Source organism: Sapajus apella, unplaced genomic scaffold, assembly GCF_009761245.1.
Source record: "Sapajus apella isolate SASKATOON/1434 unplaced genomic scaffold, GSC_monkey_1.0 scaffold79, whole genome shotgun sequence".
Classification (NCBI taxonomy): Eukaryota; Metazoa; Chordata; class Mammalia; order Primates; family Cebidae; genus Sapajus; species Sapajus apella.
In genome coordinates, this window is record NW_022437019.1 from 9,724,723 (window position 1) to 9,750,686 (window position 25,964).

General features: G+C 43.0%; 1 protein-coding gene across 4 annotated transcripts in view; it reads left to right on the forward strand.

The window, feature by feature from the left end:
* Positions 1-25,964, forward strand: part of ATP10B (ATPase phospholipid transporting 10B (putative)) — a 297,777-nt gene that overhangs the window by 195,409 nt on the left and 76,404 nt on the right. For all 4 annotated transcript variants that reach the window (XM_032252731.1, XM_032252732.1, XM_032252729.1 and 1 more), the window contains 6 exons: positions 4,347-4,432; positions 9,132-9,238; positions 13,162-13,293; positions 17,631-17,758; positions 19,343-19,595; positions 20,721-20,959. In XM_032252731.1, coding sequence (XP_032108622.1) covers positions 4,347-4,432; positions 9,132-9,238; positions 13,162-13,293; positions 17,631-17,758; positions 19,343-19,595; positions 20,721-20,959 — 945 coding nt within the window. The remainder of the gene's footprint in view (positions 1-4,346; positions 4,433-9,131; positions 9,239-13,161; positions 13,294-17,630; positions 17,759-19,342; positions 19,596-20,720; positions 20,960-25,964) is intronic.

The window sequence follows — 25,964 nt, forward strand, 5'->3', positions numbered from 1 at the left end:
TTCTTCTGTGCATCCAGATACCACTGTGGTTAAGGAGCAGACTCTTAGAGAGTACGCGGTGCTAAGGTTAAAGCCTGTTTTTCTGTTTCGCTGGCTGTATGGCACTGGGGAAATCACGGATTCTCCCTGTCTCAATTCCTTTATCTGTAAAATAGGGATAATAATGGTACATACCTGATAGAATTATTGTAGGAATCAAAGAAGATGGCATATATAAAATACTGTGTTGATTCTCAGTACACAACAAGTGTTCAGTAAGGGCTACAGAATAACAACAGGAGAGGAGGAATGAAAGGTGATGGTGATGACAACAGTGACTTTGGATTCTGATGACGTGAGTGGCGATCATGGCTCTATTGCTTACCAGCCATGAGATAGTCACTTTAATTTAGTCTCCTACTGCACATCTGCCCAAACCTCTTAAGGCTTTTGTGAGAACTGAATGACAGGTGCCTGGCACATAGTAAGCACTCCAGATAGGTAGGTCTGACCTAAGGAGCTGCAGAGACACGCACTCTTCTCTGGAAAGGACTGGCCTTTTCCTGTGTCTTAATGGCTCCCTAGGCCTTTTGCTGGATAGCGAGACTTTCATCAAAGGGCAGTGCCTTAGATAAAAGGCTGGGTCAAAAAGAAGTGGCCGGCTAGGCAACCTTCATCCATAAGCTAAGAAAAATTATAGGATGGTGAGAGGACATTACCCCATCTCACAAGGGAATCAGAAACTGCTGAACAAGGTTAAAATAAGAAGCCTGGGCCACACCTATAATCCCAGCACTGTGGAAGGTTGAGGCAGGAGGATCACTTGAACTCAAGAGTTTGAGACCAGCCTAGGCAACATAGCAAGACCCACATCTCTACAAAATATATCTATATACGTACATATATATTTATATATGTACGTATATAGATATATAATCTTATTTTATACAATTAGTTGGGTCTGGTGGTACACACTTGTAGTCCCAGCTACTCAGGAAGCTGAGGTGGGAAGACTGTTTGAACCTGGGAAGTCAAGGCCGCTGTGAGCTGTGATCACACCACTGCACTCCAGCCTGAGTAACAGAGTGAGACCCTGTCTCAAAAATATTAATAAATAAATAAGAGCCCTGACAGGTTTGTAAGGCTGGGCACTTCTCTGTGTCTTGGGCTGGCTCAACAGCTGCCCTGGAGGGAAATACAGCAAATCCTTAAAAACAAGCAGGGCCTCAGTGGTTGTCTTTGCAGCCAGCAGGACCCATGTGCCCCTCTCCACAGCCCCTCCTCCTCCAGCTGAAGGAAGGAGCCCAGGGGACACGTAGCTAGAAAGAGCAGGGTCACCTCTTCATGAAAAGAGGAAGACAGAGGACCAAAATCACAAAAGAGGAAGACAGAGGACCAAAGTCACATGCTTGGCAGGAAAGAACACAGAACCAGGAAGGGACATTACAGGAGGAGGTGCTAAGAAGCCCCAACAGAGGAACAAGAGCCAAACTTCATTGCTGGGGCCTGGGGGGTGTGATTAAACCGGCAGCAGGGTCTCCGAGGCATTGCAGAGGGATCGTTAGTGCTCAGACCCCACTGCTGTTTATATCTGAAATGAGTTTGGATTTAGAGACCCAGCGCTGATACCAGCAGAGTGGGGCAAAAAGAAAAAAATTAAAAATAAAAAAAGAGACCCAGCACTGAGCTGAGTGGTGTGGATCAGAAGTGTAAGTCGTGAAGCTTACGACTTAATCAGGGGCATGAACACAGCTGACAAATTATAGTGTGATTTGTCATTATCTCAGAGCTTGGCAAGTGTTTGTCCCTGAAAGAATCAATACCTGGAGGGAAAAGGGCCATATTTTTAGAAACTCTTGGATGGGTAATTTATTTCAAGGGAGTAGAGAGTTTATTTATGTTGGCACCCCCTCAGATCCAATGGACAGTATATTTACACGAAGCCAGAAAATGCTATCATTTCTTCGAATCAATTTGCCCCTTTAAACAGCTGTACCTTGTAGCTTTCAGTAATAAACTCACACCCCTTGCTAAAAGCTCTACTGAGAAAAACATTTCCAATCCCACCTTTAGCACTGCTGCCTTCTGTTGGGGTGGAATATTACATGTCTCAACACTTTTCCACAAAGATTCTGTTTTCTAAGGCACAATTAAGATGGGCAGGGCAGGTTATGTTAGCCCCATTCTACAAATGAAGAAACAGAGGCTCGTAAGTTGAAAGTAGTACTAGTCAATGTAGACGGGAGTCAGAAAGCAAGCTCTCCCACCTGTAGCTGTGTTTTGCCCCCATTGGACTAAAAGAGCTTGTACAACAGAAATGCCTTTAAAAAGTAAAGAATCAAGAACGTGTTTAAAATACTTAGGTCTGCAGTTGAACTTGGATTCAAATCCCAGCCCATGAGATTTAAATAGGTTTGAACATGGGCACAGATTTCCCATCTCTACAGAGAGACAAATTAAAGTTCCTGCTTCCGAGAATGATTGTAAGCTTGAAAATGAATAACATATATAAAATTTTCATTGCCGTGTCTGGCAGAAATAAGAATCCAGTAAATGCTATTTATTTTGTTCTATTAGCTACTATTTTCACAGCATTTTTATAATAATAGCAAAACAGATTAAAACACTGTACATATTCAGTAGTGAAATGATTAAAGGAAATATGGTCAGTTTTGTTCCTGGACCAAACTGAGGGTTGGGCTGTTATTTCTTGTGGCCCAATAATGAGATGCAGATGAGCTGGGGAGGAAGAGTTTTTATTTCTGTAACCGGTTTACAGGGAGGGAAATTATTGCCAGACCAACTCAAAATTACAGTTTTCCAGAGCTTATCTGCTTTCTGAGCTATATGTCTACCTGTAAGCATGCATTCATCAAAAGACATAAGTGATTAACTTCTTTTAATCTGTTACCAAAGTCTGAGTCCTAAAGACTTACGTCTGGAGCCTCAGTAAATTTACCTAATCTAAATGGGTCTAGGTACTATAGCAATTACCTTATCTTGTCTCCTGCTAAATCATAAGTGTTAAGGGAGTCTTTTAGACCCCAATAAACTTGTTTGTTTATTGGGAGGCCTGGGGAGTTTCTTCAGATCCCCAGTGAAACTTGTTTAATCCTGAAAATTCCTGTTTAGAATTGCTTTGTTATCTACTCACGCTTCAAGGCCCAGGAAAAGTCTAGGCAACCTTGCTGGGATCTTTATTACACACCAGCCTTTGTATAAGGACCCTGGCTCAGTCAGTTTTTAATGTTTAACCTGGCTACTCAGTGCTGGGACAGTTGTAATGGAGGCCTGCCACATATTATAGGGTAGGTTTCTGTGCATATTTAATAAAGATATAGAAAAATTTAATAACGTGAAAATGTTCAAGATCTATGAACACTGAATTTGATTGTTAAAATGTATAAATGCACATGTATATGCCTATACTAATATATGTGGATGTGGAGACACACACACACACACACACACACACACACGCATATATATATATATATATATATTTTTTTTTTTAACAGAATCTTGCTCTGCCACCCAGTCTGGAGTGCAGTGGTGCGATCTCAGCTCACTGCAGCCTCCACCTCCCGGGTTCAAGTAGTTCTCATGCCTCAGCCTCCTGAGTAGCTGAGATTATAGACAAGCACCACCATGCCTGGCTAATTTTTGTATTTTTAGTAGAAACAGGGTTTCGCCATGTTGGCCAGGCTGGTCTCAAACTTCTGACCTCAGGTGATCCGCCCACCTCAGCCTCCCAAAGTGCTGGGATTACAGGTGTGAGCCACCCTGCCTAGGTGATGAATATATATTTGTAAAACCCTGGACATATTACATGCACAAGCATTTTAGCTGTGGATCTCTCTACGTGGTAGGATTTGTAATGCCTTCTTTTTAATCATCTATTTCTGTGGTGTCCACTAGCCACTTGTAGCTATTTAAGTTTAAATTAATTAAAATCAAATTAAAATTTTTAAGAAAACAATTCCTTAGTCAAACTAGCAAACTTCAAGTGCTCAGTAGCCACACGTGATTAGTGGCTCATACTGTAGCACAATGCAGACTCAAAACAGTCCACCATCGCAGTAAGTTCTGTTAGATCTGAGCTACAGCCCCAGACCCAGGCAGGTCAGAGAAATGCAATCAGCGTAGTAACCTCCCTCTGTCCTGTATCAAACTTTTCATTGGCATTTGCTTTCTCTTCCTTAATGAGGACTTAATTCTTTTTTTCTGACACATTACAACTATCAAAGTGTGACAAAGCAGGGATTACCTTATTTGCAATGGTTCTAACAGTGATTAGCTCTCCCAGTGATCCTATTAAGACAAGATCCCTCTGAATTAATAACCTCACAGAGTCCTCTCTCTCACAGGAGGTACAATTCGAGCCAGAGCTTTTCCACAATACCATCGTGTGTGAGAAACCCAACAACCACCTCAACAAATTTAAGGGTTATATGTAAGTATCTCATGTTCCGTGCTGCTAGTAAGTATCTCCACTGCAGCTAGAAAATATATTTTATATTTCGGAGAAATGACCAAACAGATAAGCATCTTCATCCTGAGGAATTTTATTTTTTGTGTGTGTGATAAAGAAGGACTAGAGAAATTTAAATTGGGAAACTTTCTATTTTTGTTGTTGTTGTTGTTGTTGTTGAATGATAATTATCTTGCAGGGTTAAATTCACCAGTGTTTTATTAAAAAACAACACCAACAACAAAAACCTTTGTAACATAGCATCAAAATCAAGATTGTGCTCTGATTCAGGAAGGTGAATATGAATTAATTAAGATCATTTTTTAAGTGCCTGTATTGCGTTGTAAGTAAGAACAATAACTTTGGAATTTGGCAGATCTGGGTTTGAATAGGGGTTCTGCAAATTATAAGCTATGTGACCTTGGGTAAATTAATTCACCTCTCTGAGCCTGTTTCCACATTCAAAAAAATTGAATTCTAATATCAATATCAAAGGGTTTTTCTTTTCTAAGATTAAGTGACTTAGCATACACAAAACCCTTACCACAGCAACTAGTAGAGAGGAAACAATCAGTTAACAGTGGCTTCTGCTATTAGAATTATTGTTATTCTTATTCCTCAACTTTGGTTCAGCCTAAGAATTTTACTGTGATTCTGCTCCCATATCAGACCACTAGTCTCACAAAATAAAGAGCCATAGTAACAGATGTGAGTAAATGCCCTTATACAGTGCTTTTCTACGGGAGTGTCCAATCTTTTGGCTTCCCTGGGCCACACTGGAAGAATTGTCTTGGGCCACGCATAAAAAACACTTAACCCTAACAATAGCCAATGAGGGGAAAAAAAAAAAAAAAAAAAAAAAAAAAAAAAAAAAAAAACCTCATAATATCTTAAGAAAGTTTATGAATTTGTGTGGGGCCATGTTCAAGCCACCCTGGGCCGCATGTGGGCCGTGGGTCGGACAAGCTTGCTTTGACAGCTTTTAGAGGACTCCCAGAGAGCATTATCTCACATAATCTTCACAACAACCCCAGAGCACGAATATCATGACTTGGATTGTGATTATCTGAGACTTTATACATTTAAAGGATCTCCCAAAGTCACACAGCAGGTATAAGACAAAGCCAGGACTCATATGGGGGTCTTTTGACTCCAACCCCTGTGTGCTTTCCATAGCCATCCATTGAGGAGCTCAGCCATGTTACACCAACTTCTCCACCTGTAGGGCTTGGAATGAGGCTTAGCAGCTCCCTGAAATGCAGCTGTCTTTGCTTTCCTCTGCCCACATGTCCTCAGGTCATGTGGGATATCATGAGGAGAAATAGAAAGGAGAAACAATAAGAACAATACCAGAGAAACTGTAGCTTTTATAGGCAAATTACTTCTAAAATGCAGAGTGAGCAGAAGGAGACAGGCAGAGAAGGGCCTGGGGTTGTCAGAAAAGGACTTTGCAGCAGAGGAGAGGTAAAGCCTGTCACCTGCTCTGAAGAGAAAGGCGTCCCTTGTGCCTTAGGTTTTTTAACTTGATTGATCCCAAATCACTCATGCCTTGAGTCACTCTCCATATCCTCTTAGAGAACAGCCTTATTGCTAGGCTTCTGTTTAGGATCTTTCTCCCCCGAACAGCTCAGGCCAAGAGCCAGGCTTTCTCAGCTTTCAACCTGGGCTCGACCTGCCCCTCTCAGACAGATTCCAGGATAGAACTCTCCCAGCGTCATTCAACCCCAGCACCTCCTCTTCCTGGTTGCTGCTCTGGGAGACCTGTCCTTCCTCCACCTGCCTGGGACTCACGGGTGAGTCCGAAAGTCCAGTTGGGCAATTGAGTAGCTAACCCATGGAATGAAAGAGAATTCCTTGCTGCACTCCCGCATCCTTGCTGCACTTAGCAAAGAGAACACCCTCAGGCCTGGCACCCACAGATTGTCTGCACCTTCTTCCTGAGCAAACCCACTGGTTTCCCAGAAGCTCCTGTGAGCCTCATTAATTTAGAAGCTCCCTGAGGCCACATAGGCTGGCTAGAAGATGAATAGCTTTTAATGATCTGTTTGAAGGTTAGAGGTGTCAGATTTGAAAATGTGACTTTTGAACAAAAGAATCTCTCCAGAGCAGTGGTTCTCCACCAGGGCAGTCCCCACTGCCACCACCGCCACTACCATCACCACTCCAACCAGGGGACATTTGACAATGTCTGAAATCATTTTTCTTGCCACAACTGGGGAAAAGTGCTGTTGGCATCGAGTGGGTAGAGGCTAGGGATGCTACAGTACACAGCAGCAGCATGCCCAACCCTAGCATAGAATTGTGTAGTCCAAAATTTTAATAGCACCAAGGTTGAGAAATGCTAGTCTAGAAAAAATACAATAGAGCATCCTTGTAAACCAAGAGTGCTAATAGACAGCAGCTATAAGACAGCAAATCCTTTTCTACCATTCTTTGAAAAAGGAACATTATGACTAAGAGAAGTAGCAGCCTCTCTCATATGCTATCACTTGAGAACATTCGAAAATCATTCTTGAAACTGCAAGTTACTGACAGTGAGGCAAGCAAGATTCATTAGCCCAATATTAACTCCACAGCCAGCCTCCTCCTTAATATACAGAGGGAACAATGGCGGGTCCTGAACCTCAGTCATTCTTAGACCACCTTTATGATTTTTATCATATTCAGTAAAATCTATTTTATCTACCAGATTTTTAATTATCTTTTTCTAAAATTTATTTGAAAAGGAAAATTTATATCACTGGGCCCTATGGGAAACCAGGATCGCTTGCTATATTTAAAAAGGTAAAAATTAATACAATGAAATCAAAACAGTTATATTGTAACTACAAATTATTATTTGCTATAGCATTTTTTGCATTAAAAAGTAGGATAGACAAACATTAGAATTGGGTCAAGACTATACCAGCATGAAATGAAACATCTTCCTTGACATATTCAGCAGAATTGAAAATAGAAATGACTCTCTGATTTAGTGTGAGTGAGTGCGGTAGCACTTTAGGTATCCTAATGTAGTGAAAATCTCAATAGGGTAGGTGTCTGGGACCTAGATTCCCTGGTCTTAGGATGTCCCATGTACTAAGTGTATAGCCTTGGAAAAATCTCTGCCACTCTGAGCTTCCATTTTTTTCTTAAGGAAAAATAATTACCCTGCTGACTTCCCAGACCCACAAAGAGCCAAACAAAATTATGTAAGTAAATGTAGTTTGTAAACACAGTGAGGAATCATTAGCATTAAAAGGAATATCGAGTGACAATATAGCACTCTGAGGCCAGACTAGTTTTGATTCCTCATTTTGCCATTTCCTGGCTTTATGAACTTGCCTCAGTTTTCCTGTCTATAAAGTGGGTATGATAATATGCCCTATCTTACAAGGTTGTCATGAGGCTTGAGTGGAAAAGGTTTATAACTGGACTTAGAGATAAGAAGTATTAAATAATTATAAGTTTAGAAAAAAAGCTCTAAGAGTTCAGATTATTATTTTTCTGTTTGCCCCAATGTTTTTGGAAATTATATTTAAGCTTACTGAAAATCTCAAAGGCATGGCATCAGGACAGAGTAAATAAAGGCCAGGCCCCAGGTAATAACTAGAGTGGGGGATTGGATTCATAAGTTTCTAGTGTGAGGTGGAAAACTGCAATGCTCCCTGAGGCTAGAAGAAGGAAGAAACTATCTCTATGTTTAGGATCTGCCTCCCAATAAATTGGGCAAAGGGCCACTCCTGTGAGGCCTATTTTATAAGCTATTGAGCAAGTAAAAGCTGTTACAGGAGAGAGGCCAAGTGAGTGATGTGGCTCAGAACAAGAGACACCCACAACCTGCCCTTCCTTTCTTTACCATTCTTACCTGTCCCATGGTATGAAAAGCAAGACTACCTGGAAGATCCTACAGACTTGGAAGTGCAGCTGGTGCAACTCTGGTCCCCAGAAGCTGAGTGACAGTGAGCATGTGAACACTGCCAGTCCTCCTAAGGCCAGAAGCCAATTTCCCTGCACTTTACCCCAAAACAATTTTGTTTGTTTGTTTGCTTTTTAAAGTTTATTAAGAAAGTAAAGGAATAAAAGAATGTTACTCCATAGCAGAGCAGCCCCAAGGGCTGCTGGTTGCCCATTTTTATGGGTATTTCTTGATTATATGCTAAACAAGGAATGGATGATTCATTAGTTTCCTGGTAAAGGCATGGGCAATTCCCAGAGCTGAGGGTTTCTTTCCTTTTTAAACTATATAGGGTAACTTCCTGACATTGTCATGGCATCTGTAAACTGTCATAGCTTTGGTGGGAGTGTAGCAGTGAGGACAAGCAGAGGTCACTCTCATCACCATCTTGGTTTTGGTGGGTTTTGGCCGGCTTCTTTACTGCAACCTGTCTAAAAACATTTTGAATGTGAGAATTGAAGCCAAGGCTTTTTCAGCAGAGTTCTGCATTTTATGTTGGTAAATGGCAATTTTTTCAGGGTGGACAATTCCCTTCTGATGGTCTAGCTCCCACCCAGGCCTCCTAGGAGCAGTGAAGAGATCGGCCCTTGAGCATGAAGGAGATTAGATTCTGAGCTACCATCATTCTTCTGAAAAACAGAAGAAGGATCATGTTCACTTACCACTTCTAGTTCTGTGACACTACCCAGTGGCAGAACGGAGAGGCCACCCAACCACCTCCTGTCTTTTCTTCATCGTCTCCAGGGAGCATCCTGACAAGACCAGGACTGGATTTGGCTGTGAGAGTCTTCTGCTTCGAGGCTGCACCATCAGAAACACCGAGGTGGCTGTTGGCATTGTCATCTATGCAGGTCATTGTCTCTGGGTAGTTTCCTTTGTCTGAATTTTCCTTTATCCTTCCTCCTCCATCCTCTCCTTCAAATCCATCGTCAGTCAGTGGGAACTGACAACAGTTCATAGTAACTTCCCATTTCTCAGCTAAGCAAATAGAGGCTGGGAATCACAGCAGTTCACTCAGTCTGCAGGAGACATAATGAGATTCCAGCTTAATATCACTCATCTGCACAAGACAGGGAAAGGGATTCACACTCAATCATCCCAATGGTTTTGTGCTACTAACTAAAGCCAGAATGAAGTGTATCTTCTTGAGCCTGTGGAATAACCTCACCAAACCTAACGACTTCCCCTTTGGAGCCTCAATTTCCTCATTTGTACAGTGGGGAGAATATTTGTATCTGCCTCATAGAGTGTTTGTAAGGATCAAATTACTCAGCACATGAAAAGCATCCAGCATAGCCTGTAGCAAAGTGAGAGCTCAGTGGGTTTTAGTTGTTTTGTAGTTACATTTTTACGATTATCTTTATTTATTTTTATGGCTCCAGATATGGAGGTCTATCTCTCCTTCCTACTTTGATTCTGCTTTCCAATGAAAAAAGGTAATGTAGCTCTTCTCACAGTGAAATCTGAAGTCTTGGAGGACAGTCTTGGGACTGCTGTATCTCTAGTTCTTATCGCCAGTGCGCCTATGCCATTCAGTGCACCTGCTGTTACATGAACCTAAAGACTTCTGCCACAACAGAGGAAACGCGGTCTCTGTGGAGTGTCTTCCTTTGCTGGAAAACTCCAGAATGTGTTTCCTTCTGAGTCTTCCATTCACTGGGACACTTTGGAATAGTTTGTTTATTTGCTTTTTTGTTTGGTTTGTTTTGTTCTCCATAGAACCCCACTTCTGATGGACATAGAAGAGCATTTTAATATCCATCAACCATAAGATTTACTCTTCGGGACTGTCAAGGAGAAACAGGTCTTTTTAAAAATAATGTCACAGTCTTGCTAGGTTTCCCTAATTTACGAGAGGGGGGTTATATTTGTCAGTTTAAATGACTTATTTCAAAGGTCTTTAGCAATGGAGTTCAACACCATCTGGTAAACCTATTGAAAATGAACACTCCAGCAATCTCCACTCTACTAAAAAAGAAAATAGTACTAATAGCCACATAGGTTTGAGCTTTGCTTCTCTGCCTGAATAGAAATAAGGAAGAAACATAAGTAGGTGATGGGAGTGGTATATAAGGTGGCAGATGTGGAGTGTTAACCATGGCTCCGGCTAGTCAGGCCGCCTTGGGGTAAAATCCATTCATGTTCTGCATATTCCTGAACAAGATGGGTGAACTTTCAATGCAAGAGGGACTAATAGTTCCTATTTTGTAGCTTTATAAGGCTCAAATGAGGTTATCTGTGTAAAGGGCCTAATACAACAGTTGGAATACATCAGGTCCTCCAAAATATGAGAAAAGATACCAGTTATTATCTAGAGCTGAGGGTCTCATCTTTGGCACCATTGACATTTTGGTCCATACTATTCTTTGTGAAGGGGGCTGCCCTGTAGGGTATTTAGCAGCATCTCTTTCCTCTACCCAGAAGATGCATTAGCACCCCTCACCAAGTCAGACAACCCCAGATTTCTCAAGCTGTTGCCAAATGTCCTCTGGGGAGTAAAATCACTCCTGGTTGAGAGCAATGGTCCAGAATTCTCATTTCTTCCTTGACATTGTCAGTAAACAAAATAGGGCTTCAGAGTCAAAGGCCCAAAAAGGCCAAGGTGAGATTTACAAAAGAAATAGGTCCAATGTAGAAGTATATGCTCCTCACAGCAAATATTGAGTACCAGAAACTGATTTAGTACTTTGCGTATATTGATTTATTTTTCCACTTCATACACCACAGTCATCTCCCATTTTTCAGATGAGTAATTGAAGTACAAAGAGACTCACTCACCCAAGTTCACATGTCTACTGAGTTGAACTCTCTGTAACCCAAGGTCAGGTATCCGCAGAGCTGACCTCTGTCTGACTCTAGAGTCCACACTCTTATCCACTGTCCCATACTGTCCCCCCTTGAACCCAACTCTTTCCAAAAGAGTGGAGGGGTCTCAGAAGGCAAGGACCAGGTGGGCGAAGGGGATAGTCCCAGGATCCCTGAATGGAGTGACCTTGAGAGGCAGGCAGAGAGACTACAGGCCCAGGAGTGCTGCTGGAACACCCCCCCCAATTACACACACGCACACACACACACATACACACATACACACACACACACACACACACACACACACATATACAACTACAGCAACTTGAGTCGAATTTTGGGAGCCTAGAGTTTGTTCACTCCTCCTGTTTCATTGCTACTTTAAAACCACAAGGCAACCACCTAAACAGCATTAAAGCCATTTGCTTTTGGAGCTGATGTACTGATTTTCTTTAATTTTGGACAGAAAATACGTGACTGGCATTTTTTTCACTTTGACTGCCGAGGAGTATGACACTGTAGCTAACATTCAGCAGCCCCAAAGCAGAGGCTCTGTCTAAAGACAAAGTCTGCATTTGACTCTCAGCTCTTAGGTGTGTGACCTTGGGTCCCAGGGGTTGGTGAAAGGAGAAATACACCGGCAATCTGAATCTTCGGTTTGCATTGTGACTCTGATGTTGACTTATTCTTTCACTTCGAGCAGATCTTTTTTACCCTCTAGCCCTCAGTTTCCCTTGTTGGGAAGGAAGGTGACCGGAAGAGATTGGTAGTTTTCAAACTTCGTCATTCTTTCTTTGACCAAAATTGTATGCAAAACTACAACATAGGAGTGGAGCTGCCCAGGGTTAGTGCTGAGGTGGGGGCGTTTGGTCCTTACTGCTCTTGCACAGGCAACACCAACAACTTAGGCATGACCAAAGATTCAAGCAGGGAAACTACTGGTCCTAGGCACTGTCTTACCACAGGGCTTTTACACCTACAGTTCCCCAGCCTCAAACACTGCAGCAAACTCCGCTCTCCCTTCAGGCCTTTCTTCAACGTCATCTCCTTGGAGAAGCTTTCCCTGAGCAGGCTTTCCAACACCATCTCTTATCCACCTTGGCCTTTGGTTTACTGTGTATTAATTATGTCACAGGACTTATTAATAATGATAATTATCCTTTCTGTCTTCTTGCATATCTTCACTAGAATGGGAATCCTATGTCTTGCCGTTGTATCCCACTGCTAGCCCGTAACAGGCAGAATAGAACCTTTGTGTAAATTAGAAAAAGGCAGTAAGCTTCCTTAAGACAGCTTACTATCATTTGCCAGAACTCTGTTCATAATAAATTTACAAATCTTTGGCAACTACAGAATGAGGACTACCCTCTGGAGTTGTGCAGGACACAGCCTGTGCATGGGAACTCTGTCAATGCCCACCGCAGTATCTGGCATGCATGTAGGGGATGCTCGCTGAGTACCTGCTGGTAAATTATGTGAGGCCTCTACAGCTGTTCTCAGCAACCTTCTGAGACAGGGAAAGTTCCGGTTAAAGAGTGAATCCTCAGGCCGGGTGCGGTGGCTCAAGCCTGTAATCCCAGCACTTTGGGAGGCTGAGGCGGGCGGATCACGAGGTCAGGAGATCGAGGCCATCTTGGCCAACATGGTGAAACTCCGTCTCTACTAAAAATACAAAAAATTAGCTGGGTATGGTGGCGTGTGCCTGTAGTCCCAGCTACTCGGGAGGCTGAGGCAGGAGAATTGCTTGAACCGGGAGGCGGAGGTTGCAGTGAGCCAAGATTGTGCCACTGCACTCCAGCCTGGTGCCTGGCAACAGAGTGAGACTCTGTCTCAAAAAAAAAAAAAAAAAAAAAAAAAGAGTGACTCCTCTCTTTTATCTTAAGCTCCTGTGAGAAGAGCTGAGGGAATGGTCTAAGACGTAGGCAGATGGGAGCTAAGGGACTGATTTCCTCATTTTCTCTCAAAGGCCATGAGACAAAAGCCATGCTGAACAACAGCGGTCCCCGGTACAAACGCAGCAAGATTGAGCGGCGCATAAACACAGACATCTTCTTCTGCATTGGGATCCTCATCCTCATGTGCCTTATTGGAGCTGTAGGTATGGGATGTTCTGGAAAGAACAAGAACACAGTAACCGATTTCTTTGGGCAAGTTTCCTCACTTGTAAAGTAGAGCTAAAAAAGTGTAAAGCCTACCCTGCCTACTTCAATGGGATGCCAATGAAATGAAAAGGCAAGAGAAAATCTCCTAAAAGTAGTATGTGCTCTTTAACTATTTTTAATATCATCTGATATTTATTTGCTCAAGATATATTTACTGAACACAGGCACTCTCATAGCATGGGAGGAAAACAAGATGAATCAGTCATAGGACTGGTCCTCAAAGAGCTCATAGTCTAGCAAGAAGGAGAACCAAATCAGTAATGCAATCTGTTCCACTCACACTGGGCTGCACACCGGGACTGTGTTTGTTTCCCATTGCCACTGCCAAACATGAACACACAGTGATTTAGAACGACACAAATGTATTATGCTACATCTCTGGAGATCAGAAGTTCAAATCAATTTCAGCAGGTTAAAGCAGGAGTCCCTAAAACCTGGGCCAATGAGCAGTACCTCCTGCCAGATCAGCGGTGGCATTAGATTCTCACGGGAGCGCAAACCCTATGGTGAACTGCTCATGTGAGAGATCTGGATTGCACGCTCCTTATGAGAACCTAATGCCTGATGATCTGTCACTGTCTCACATCACCCCTAGATGGGACCATCTAGTTGCAAGAAAAGAAGCTCAGGGTTACCACCTATTCCACTATGGTGAGTTGTATAATTATTTCACTATATATTACAATGTAATAATAGAAATAAAGTGCACTGTAAAGGTAATGCACTTGAATCCTGAAACCATCTCCCCCTCCCCACTAACTGTGGAAAAATTGTCTTCTACAAAACCAGTCACTGGTACCAAAAAGGTTGGGGACCACTGGGTTAAAGTCAACGTATCAGCAGTGCTGGTTCCTCCTGGAGGCTCTGAGGGAAGGATCTATTCCTTTTCTTTTTCAGTGTCTAGTGGCTGCCTGTAGTCTTTAGTTTGTGGTTCCTTCCTCCATCTTCAGAGTGCCCCACCCCAATCACTGCCTACATTTTCCTCTCCTCATCTGCAGCAGTAGTTCTCCCTGCCTTTTACGAGACACTTGTGATTACATCATTGGGCCCACCTTTATAATTCTTGAAGAGGTAGCTTCTAGAGCTGATTCTCAAGCAGAGTAGACATTTGCCAGAGGAGGAGGGTGGCAGAGCCAAGTGTAGGGGCTGGACAGGGCAGGCCACTGTGAGCAGAAAGAGAGAGACCACTCATAGCCACAGGAAAATCACAAGCAAAGCACAGAGGCAGAAAGGAAAATCATTTTGTGCAGAGGGGCAGTTGGCTGTTGGGTGTGGCAAGAGTAAGACCAAGAATGGAGACCTTAGCAGAGCCAGCCTATGGCCTGAGTTGAGTGAGAAGCACCATGAGAGGTGGAGACAGGAGTGATCTGGAGCCCTTTAAGTTGATCCTCAGAGTGTAGGTAAAGAGGGGCCTACACTCCCGCCCCGTCTATAGTCTTATTCTAAGAATGGTTCTTAGGATGCTATAGGAGATCCCAAAAAGATCCAGGGACAATCAAGAGAAAAACTCATATCCTGAGTCCAGAACCACAAAGACCCCAAACCAATGAGCAGCAGTGGTGTTTGCTGTTTCCTTGCCTTAGTCAGAAATGGTATCTGTTGCTGTTGTTAGAAACATAGTATCTGAAAAGCTGAGTGCTTCCTGGGGGCTCAGAGAGACTGTGTGGATAGATGGATAGATGGATGAATAGATGTGTGCCACTACAGTGATGATGATGGGATTGAGTCTTGTGGGTGGCCTGGAGTTCTCAGGTGTGTCTAATAGCACTTCACTTGAGGCTGGCTCACAGCTGTAAGGAGAGCACCTGGGGAGGGGAAGCAAGGAAACAAGCCATTGTCTCACTCCCACCCTCCCCCCAACCCATGTGGCCACCTCTGTGTCCCCAAGATGCTGCAGGAACTGCTGCTTTTGCTTCAGAACAGGGTTTTTTCAGGGCATAGCAGAGTGAAAAGGACATCTGAGATCATCTCACTGTGTCTCCAGAGAAAGAAAGTTAATGATTAAAAGGTCATAGGGCGAGATAAGGCACAGGCAAACCAGAATCTGCTTGGCAGATTCGCCAAAACAATAAAGAAATGAAGAAATATCATGGGGGAGGGTCAGAATTCTATTCTATCTGAGATAACAATTCATACACAGGACTGTGTTGGTGCCTAATTAAAGCACGGCCCTGTAGAAGATGAAATCTCTCAAATTAGCACTATTCCACAGTTCTTGACCACATGTTTACTTTGATTTTGTAAAAGTGGTGTCTCTTCTTTCCTCACCCAGTATACCCTGCCCTGGCCTTCCCGACCACCCAAACACCTGTGGGGGCTCCAGGACCCCCTCAAGTCCCCTCTTCCATGCAGGCTTCTCAGGCCTTTCCCATGCTCTTGTCTTACTCCCCTAAAGGCCAGTGGTGCTTACTCTGTGCCATGTGTTTGGTCCTTAGTCATCTGCTTTATAATACTAACTTCATATAAATAGCTTTGTGTCTGTAAGTTTCCTTTCTTCTGCTAGGTATGATGACATTTGGCCCAACCTCCTGGGCGAGGAAGCATCTTTTGGGATTGCAACATCCCCTATGCCTTTTATTCTCTATAATTCTTGGAACTGAGAGCATTTGAAACATGAGGTTATTCTAACAATAACTCTATAAGGAAGGTATTATTACTATTTAACAGACAAGGACACTGAGGTTTAGTGAGCTCTATAACAGGTGCTGGATGCACTTCACCTTACATAATCCTCAGATAATGGGTGTTGCTATCTCCTTTGCAGATAATGAAACAGAGTTCAGTACGTACCTGGTGCTGTTGCTATGGGCTCTCACAGCATTCCAGGCTCTGCTATTACACCTCTCATACCGTATGTGATTTGTCCTTTTATGTCTGGCTCCCTAATTTGGAAGAAAACTCCACAATGACAAGAACTAGTACTAACTTCTTGACTTCTTGAATTAATCAATGTTAGACAGAAAGATGAATGAGTAAACAGGGATGGATGGATGCATGGGTAAATGGGTAGGTGAGTGGGTGGATGGATATATAGATAGATAAATGGGTGAGTATATGGATGGATGGATGAACGGATAGAAAAATGGATGAATAGAAGGATGGATGGATGGATGGATGGATGGATGAATGGATGGATGGATGAGTAGATGGGTGGGTGGATGCAGGGATTAATGGATGGATAGATGGGTCAGTAGATGGGTAGATGGATGGATAGAAAAATGGAAGAACAGAAGGATGGATGGATAGATGGAAGGATGGAAGGATATATGGATAGATGAGTAGACGGGTAGATGGATGGATAAATGGATAGATGAATAGATAGAAAAATGGATGGAAGTATAGACGGGTGAGTAGATGGGTGGATGGATGGAAGGATTGATGGATGGATAGATGGGTAAGTAGATTGGTGAATGGGTGGATGAATGGATAGATGAATGGACAGAAAAATGGATGAATAGAAGGAGGCATAGATAGATGGAAGGATGGATGGATGGATAGACAGGTGAATAGATGGGTGGGTGGATGGATAAATGGATAGATGAATGGACAGAAAAATGGATGAATGGAAGGGTGGATGGATGGGTAGATGGGTGGGTGGATGGAGGGGTTGATGGATGGATGGATGGATGGATGGATAGATGAGTAGATGGGTGAATGGATGGATGAATGGATAGATGAATAAATAGAAAAATGGAAGGAAGGGAGGGAGGAAGAGAGGGAAGGAAGATGGATGGGTGTATAGAGATGGATAGATGGATGGATGGATAGATAGGTGGGTGAGTAGATGGGTGGGTAGATGGAGGGATTGATGGATAGATTAATGGATAGAAAAATGAATGAATGGAAGGATGGATAGGTAAATGGGTATTAGATGGGATAAGACGGGACTAGGGGAGAGGTCTCTCAAGGCACCCCACCCATTCAAAAAAGTGTGCACCACAGAACAAAAAAGAAAAAGTATTTCTTTCTCTCCTTCCAGCTCCTTTTTAACAAGACTTAATGAAAATATAAGTAATCTTCATACCAATTTCCTCTGTGAAATAAATTTAATGCCTATCAAGGGATTGAAATGCATATGAGGAACCACTTTAGAGCTAAATGAACACATACACATACACACACACGTATACACACACAGAGCTATGTTGTATGGAAAAAGGAGGGGTCCTCCAAAGCACACCCATTTCCAGGAATTTGTCAAGGGCTAGTGTAATTGACCAATTTTAGGACTTAGTGGAGATTCAGTCTTATTCCTGGTTTCGCCTCCTCTTAGGTCACAGCATCTGGAATGGGACCTTTGAAGAACACCCTCCCTTTGACGTGCCAGAGGCCAACGGCAGCTTCCTTCCCCGTGCCCTTGGGGGCTTCTACATGTTCCTCACAATGATTATCCTGCTCCAGGTAGAAAGCCCTCCCTAACTAGAGCCCCAATAAGATATGTAACCAAAACCCCTACAACTTTGTAAAATAAAGAAAAATCAGTGCCGGCCACAAGAAAGTACAAACTGGAAGGAGAATGAGGATGTGGTCATCATTTTCTTGTAGGTCTTTGAAAATATTCACATTTTGGGTGATTTAAGGACCTTGCACTCTAGATAACAACTGGAGGGAAATATTTATCAGGCTTTTCTATTTAAGAGTAAGATGACAGCAGTGACCCACATGTGTCTGTCCCTTTGTCAGAACATATAAAACGCTAATGACCTAGGAGTAAAAGAAGATAACACAGTGAGCTGCAGAAAACTCTCATGCCCCTAACATTGAGAGAGAGAAACCACAAGTTAGTGTTTAACATTTGATACATTGAGAAAAAAAAGAAGAACAGAACTGGCCTAATATAAGACAGGGGAAAAAAAATAGAGAGCACCTACAAAATGTGAGGCAGTAACTGATGAAGAGATGAATTTTAAAATCTTCATGGTCTCTAAGAAAATACAATCTATGAGAAGATGAGAGAAGTTGTAGTTTTAGTTTTGTGGAGCTCCATCTACCATTTCTTGTAGTATTGGAGGATGTTTCATTGCCCCCTTATTGGTGAACATTTTCCATTCATTCATCTATCGGAGTAATCTATTTTAAATGTGAATTAAATCATACCCCTCCTATATACAGAATCCTCTCATGGTTTCATAACCGCTCAAAGTGAAATCCAAAGTCCTCACGGTGGCTGATGAAGCCCTTAGTGATCTGGACCCTGACTCCCTCCCTCACCTCCTCTCCTAGCCCTCTCCCCACCTCACTCACCTGCAAGGACTGCTCCCTATTGCTCCCCAAACACCACCCCCACTGCCAGGCCTGTACCTGGCTTTCTCCTCTGCTCGAAACGCTCCTCCCCCAGATAACCTCACAACTCACACCCTGGCTTCCTCATGTCTCGGTTCAAAGGTCGTGGTTTACAAACATTCTACCCAGCCATCAATCTACCCCCTTTTCTTTTCTTTATTCTTCCTCATGCAACTTACCACCACTATATATTTATTTGTTTGTTCACTGTCACTGGAAGGTGAGTTCATCAAAGCCAGGAATTATGTTCTGTTGACTCATTTCCAGGACTTAGAACAGCATCAAATGCACAGCAAGCACTTGATACATGCCAAGTACTGAATCAGTGGGGAGAAATTAACAATAGGTCTGAATACCTATAAAAGTGGGCAGCAGCCCTTGGTGGCACAGAGATCTGACAGGAGTCAAGGGACTCTAAACAGAGATGCTAAATCTCCCTCACTCCCTCCCAGCTCAGTCACAGACAACCAACGGTGAGTGCCTACCTTGTACCATACATCCCTGGTCAAAGAAGACATATCCATTTTTCAGATTCCCCTAAGAATTCCAAGGGATGCATGAGGTCATTGACCGTTAATTTCACAGTCTGTCCTGTGAGCTGACCTCAGCTTTCCATTAAATGCCTTTGCTACCTGCTAGTGAGGATCCCAAGGGAGGAAACCTGCCTGGTTTCTGACATGGTAGAAACTCATATCTTTGCAGGTGCTGATCCCCATCTCTTTGTACGTCTCCATTGAGCTGGTGAAGCTCGGGCAAGTGTTCTTCTTGAACAATGACCTTGACCTGTATGATGAAGAGACTGATTTATCTATTCAGTGTCGAGCCCTCAACATCACGGAGGACTTGGGCCAGATCCAGTACATCTTCTCTGATAAGACGGGGACCCTGACAGAGAACAAGATGGTGTTTCGACGTTGCACCATCATGGGCAGCGAGTATTCTCACCAAGAAAATGGTACGAGAGCTCCCAAAGGCTCCATCCTTCTTTCTAAAAGGAAATACCCTGCTCTCCTAAGAAACGAGGGGATAGAAGACATTCTCCTGTCTCTCTTAGAGGCTGTGTGGCATTTCCACAAGTTTCTCCCTGTATCCCTGTGGTCTTCCTTGTCACAGATCAGGGCTGTTCCAATTACTTGTAAATTTTCATTTGTTCACAAAGGTTAGAAGTTATCCCATATGTGGTGCCCCTCCAGTTGATCTTTGTCTGGTGCTAGACAAAGCACTTGACAAGACAAGATTTTTTATCTGTCAGCAATGGATTGGAGACATTTCCCAATCATGTGCCAGTCATACAAGGATTGGGAATTTTTCAGGCCACCTTTCCTGACATCTCAGGGCAGGTCTGGGTCTAGGCACATGGTCAGATTTAACACATCCAGAAAATGCCTTCTATTACAACAGATCTCTTAGATTGGCACTGAGGCAAAGTTTTGATTTAGGAGATAGGGCTATAAAAGGCCTGGACTGTTACCTTTCATGGACTGAATATGACTCATAAAACTGACCTGATTCCTTCAGCCATGATCTCCCCAACTTTGCCTGCCTCCCCCACCCACACACACACTTTCTAAGAAAGGAGACTCCTAAGAGAGCAGCATTCATTCTTTTGAGTGGGAGGGATGGAGAAAGAGAAAGGTGGAGAGGATATTATAAGCAGCCTTACCCCCTTTCCCGTGGTGATTGCAGACTATTTACGTGGCAGCATCTGATCTCTTTGTAATAATAATAAGAGCTACATTACCAGTACTTAGAGCATGCTAGTCATTTTAACACATTATATCATTAAATCTTCAGAGCATCCCTGAGTTAAAAACTTTAAAAAAAAAAAAAAACCCTGAGGAAGTAAAGTGACGGGTTATGTCAAAGCTCAAAGTCACATGACTAGTAGGTAGTCCACTAAGGTTTGAATCTGTGGGACTGAGTTGTACCCTTCTTTCTCCAGTCTTGGCAGCCCAGATGCTAATTTTCCAGAGTAGCATAGGCCTTTTCCAAGCTCTTGCCCCACCCCAAATTCTAGTCTCTCCCCAACATGGTCCAGCAAAGGTACAACTAGTACAATAACAGGACTCCTTTCTTGCAGCTAAGCGACTGGAGACCCCAAAGGAGCTGGACTCGGATGGTGAAGAGTGGACCCAGTACCAATGCCTGTCCTTCCCAGCCAGATGGGCCCAGGATTCAACAACTATGAGAGGCCAAAAAGGTGCTCAGCCTTTGAAGAGGAGCCAGAGTGCCCGGGTGCCCATCCAGGGCCACTACCGGCAAAGGTCTATGGGGAACCGTGAAAGCTCACAGCCTCCTGTGGCCTTCAGCAGCTCCATAGTAAGTCCCTGAATTCCCCCTTTTAACAGCAAGTGTTCTGTGGGGAGAGATGGGAGAGGGCTTCGGAATGTGAAAAGAAAAGATTGTGCAAACCCTGAAGAGCTTTCAGAATGGTGCTCTTGATTTTGTATATAGTCCACATGTGTGTTTTGCTGGCATAGACAGTTCCTGTTCATTTGAAATGTTCAATGTTTAGAAATCAGGAGATTTTATGTAAGCATATAGATTTTTTGGCTTCTCTCTTAAAAATTGAATTATAAAAATTCTCCACACTAAGCCAACATTTCCTCATGGCAATTGACTTGAGTTGAGAGGTCCCTAACAGTTAGACTGGCCATGCCATCTTCAGCTCATCACAGCCCCTGCCCGCCTTCTCTATTTATCCCACCACTGAGGTAGGGGGCAACTGTATCATTTTAAAAACATGCATAATGGTTATGTTTTCTCCCTGTCATCCAGAACATGAGAGGGAGAAAAGAGACCCATTAGGCATGTTTGGATGAGGCGAAGAAAACATACTCATTAGGCGTGTATTTAAAATTATACACTTAGGAGAAATGAGAAATATTTGTTATGCTCATGTTTCCATAAGGGAGAAAAACAAAAGATACACCTGTAAGGCATATGTGTTTGAAAAAGAAAATGGGAGAATATACTTTTTGGTGATGATCAAAAATAAGTTTTAAATAGTTATGGAGCAAATAATATCTATGTCAAGATTACCCAGCCCATTTCTTTCCCTTAGGCTAACTGCCTAATTCCCTTTGGCCCTTATGGGCATTGCTTGTTTCTGGCTTTGGTCTGGGGCTTTCTGCATATGGTCCTTTTACATTTGATCCACTAGAACAGCCATCAGCAAACATCCAGGTAGCAAGTAAAGGAAACCATGTTCCCACCCTCAGAGACTACACAGCATTCCTTAGAAGTCAAGGCCAGACCAGGGCTTCTGGCTACTGTCCTATTCCTCTTTCCTTTGCACACACTCTTTCTCCAGGGAACATAAAACACATCATCTGGAACCTCTGCACTTACAGAAGAGGCCACAGGGAGCCCCAGCAATCTTGAACAAGACACACATATTAACAGATGGGACCTCGAGGGCTACTATCGCTTTGTTGGAAAATTAGATTATAAAAATCTTTTTGGCCAATTTTTTTCCAGTCTTTTATTTCCCCCATGAAAACACACACACACACACACACACACACACACACACACACACACACACAGAGACACACACACACAGAGAGACACACACGCAATAACTACATATATTTAACATTTCTTACAATCATGGGACCTATCAATTGTAGATGCTAGGATTTTTTTTAACCTAACATGATATCAAAATCATTTTCCATATTTCTACTTGGTATTCATAACCAACGACTGTGTTTTCTGACTGAGACAAACAAGAAACACTGTGAGCCTGTGTTCTGGGTCGTTACTCATCTAACTTTTGGTGAGTATAAAGTTGAGTTCCCTCTTTTGGGTTATTGTCATGCACAGAAATGCAACATTAGCGAGGATAAGACAGGAACAGTGTGTTAAGACATATGACCTTAATGAATACACAAGTGAAATGATCCATAGGTGTCTGCAGGGAGATTTTTGTATTTTTTTTCTCCTTTTTGATTTTCCCAAGAGAGATAACAACAAGGTGTGCATATTACTACATCCTTCTTAATTCTTCCCCCATGAATGTAATGCACTTCTCCAAGCTCTTTTCTTAAATATTCGTAAAATGACCTTAGTGAATTCTCATGAGACACAGATTCTATGCGTCTTTGGCACCTTCAAGCTCTAGGTACCACAGGTATCCCACGTGCCTGATTATGTCTCCTCCAAAATATGAGAGGGAGAAAAAGGAAGCTTTCCTTTGTGGATCTCAGTTGGGTCACATTAGTTTACTGGCCCCAGTTCAGCCTGACGAGTCTCAACAGCCCAGAAAAACTGCATTCCTGGACCAGCCAGTAAAACTTTGATGCAGGGCTTTTAGCCAATGGTCAGTGAGAGGGACACGTCAACCCCAGAGCTATCTCCAGATCCTGGATGTCATCATCCTGCCATGGCTGGCAGTCCCAAAGGCAAGTTCTAACTAAGTTCATTCAAGAGCAATAAGGAACTTGACGCATGGGTTAAGTCCCAATTCCTGTTGCCTGGGCAAGGGAAGATGGTGATATGTTCTTTATGAACAGCTAAGTATACTCATGCAATCAGGTCACTTGAAAATCTGAGGTTAATGGAACAATTGTATCTTTGAGTAGTTTTGAGGAAGAGCACTGGGCTAAGAGTTAGGTAATGGACATTCCCTCGGTTTTAGTTCTGCTACTGGCTTGCTAGGTAACCTTAAGCAACAAGTTAAACCTCCTTCTATGTCTCTTTCATCATCTGAAAATACTTATAATTCTCACCAAGCTGTTCTGGAGATCAAATAACATAATGTTTTGCTGACCTGCAAGATCATTCTGGCTATGAATTAGGCACATGTGGGGTCCAGTGTCTCAGGCTTTCATCTACGCTGCACCATGTCCTAGCTCTGCGATTTTTGTCAGCTTACTGAAATGGAAGCCTCAACTTACCCATTGTTAAAATGAGGATAATTGTTCTGGCTTGTGAGTTTATTTTGAGGATTTACTTGATTTATTTACTTATTTATTTATTTATTTATTGAGACATAGTTTTACTCGTGTTGCCCAGGCTGGAGTGCAGTGGTGTGATCTTGGCTCACTGCAACCTCCACCTCCCTGGTTCAAGCGATTCTCCTGTCTCAGCCTCCTGAGTAGTTTGGATTACAGGTGCTTGCCACTACACCTGGCTAATTTTTGGTATTTTTAGTAGATATGGGGTTTCACCATGTTGGCCAGGCTGGTCTTGAACTCCTGACCTCAGGTGATCCACCCGCCTCAGCCTCCCAAAGTGCTGGGATTACAGGCGTGAGTCACTGTGCCCAGCCTGAGGATTTCATTCTTAAAATTGTGTGTTCTAAGCAGACAGATACCTAATGGAAGTTTTAAATGATCTTTCTAAAGGAAAGCTGTCTGCCTTGAACAAATGTTCACATATCTGATGTCATGAAGAGAAAATGGGGAGTTTTCATAAAATACAGTTGTTGGAGTCTCTCCCCTGAGATCCTGGTGTATTTGGTCTAGGGTGAATCCTGAGCATTTATAGTTTAATTTCTGATGATTCTAGGGAGCAGCCAAGATGGGGACCCTCCATAAGCAGAACATCATCCTACGAGGAAAGAGTCTTCACTTGGCTCAAATTGGCACTTTCTACAGCTTGGGAGGCATTTGCTGAAGGGAGTGAAGTATACAGTCTTCAAGGACTCTTGTACTAACCCGTCAAATACCTCTGGCTGGTGTCAGATCCTTGAAGTTGTCCCTAGAGAGCTCCTGCAGCAGCTCCAAGTGGCTCTTTCGGTGCCCACCCCCACCCACTCCTGGCAGACTCTCTGCACTTGTCCCCTTCCACCTGCCTTCTGTGCCTTCCTGCACCTGCCCATCTGGCACCCAATCTGGTTTGATCATCTCTTGGAACCACCAGTTCCTTACATTCCCTTAGTGAACTCAATCAAAATTTGCCTCTGAAACCCCCAGGGAGCATTCTACCACCTTCTAAAGAAGCCAGTTGTTAGTTTCCTTAGCCCTTTGCTCTAAACCAAAAATAAAACAAGAATCGACAAAAACAGCAACAACAGAAGCTGAGTTTTTTTTTTTTTCTTTTACTATGAAAAAACAAGAAACCAGCAGTGATTGCCACCTAATTGCCTGCAATAAAATCTGTGGCTTTAAGATGAGGGTAATATGCTTATTAAAATGATGAGTTGAGTCCCAAGCCAATGTTTAATAGTACTGGCAGATGGAAAATGAAATGGCTTTTTTTTTCTTTCTTGTCTGTAAGCAGCCAAGATTTGAGCAGAGTCTTTGTTTAAAAACGCCACTTGCAAAATGTTTTTCAGCACCATCAGACCAAAGAATATCTTCCTAATCCTAAAATTTGTACTGAGGCCAGTTAGGTTCCTCCAGACTTCCCCACTGCTTTCCTCTGTGGACAATCCCCCCCCCACCCATCGGAAGAGAATGCAACAGAGAGGAGCGAAGGAGGTGTCATTGGACCCCTGCCTCCTTTCACTAATCTTGGTCTGCCTTTCTTTCTTTGGAAAAGATTTATGCAGCACTCCCAGTCTGCTCCAAATTGGTGGGACAGCCCACATACACACACTCCCACTGTAAGGTTAGATAAGAGTCCTGATTTAATTAGCCAAGTACACAGAATCTTTCTGGAAGTTATGTGATCACACAGGGCAGGAAGCAGTGAAGCCTATCTGTATTCCCCTTGTCCTCCAGTGTCCCAAATTGGGGTGGGGGGACCCAGCCACAGTGACACTGTTCACAAGAGGTAGAAACTGCCAAGATCTGGAAAATGCCCTTCTGTCTTCACCACTGAGATTTATTTCTTTGGGCTTATGCCCCATTTGGGAAAAGTTTACCCTAACAATTCATGTGTTCCTATTTAAGTGAGCATTTACTAACATTTGACTTCCCTAGTTCTTGATTCAAACCAAATGTCATCAAGGCCACAGCCTCAGACAGGACAAAAACATCACTGCCCTAAACACTGTTAGCCTCCAGCTCCCCAGCAACTAGGAAAATCTTTCCATAATAATCATAGCCCACAGGGTTACGTAATCAAAAGGAGCCAAAGGCTGATGGTGGAAAGTAAGTGTCCCTCTATCCTCTCTTCCCACCACCTCAGGCACAACCATGATTACCAGCTCCTATGTGTCCTTCCCAAAAGTGTACAGAAACATACAAGCATGGCATACACATGAGCACATCCTTCACTGCAAGTGGAAGCATACTGTACCCACTGTTTTGGACTGTGCTTCTTTCTTCAACCTAATGAATTTTAAAGAATATTTCCTATGTGTAGACAGACAGGTAGACATTCAATAGAAAGCTGCCTCATCTTTTTTTTTAATGACTGCTAGAATTCACTG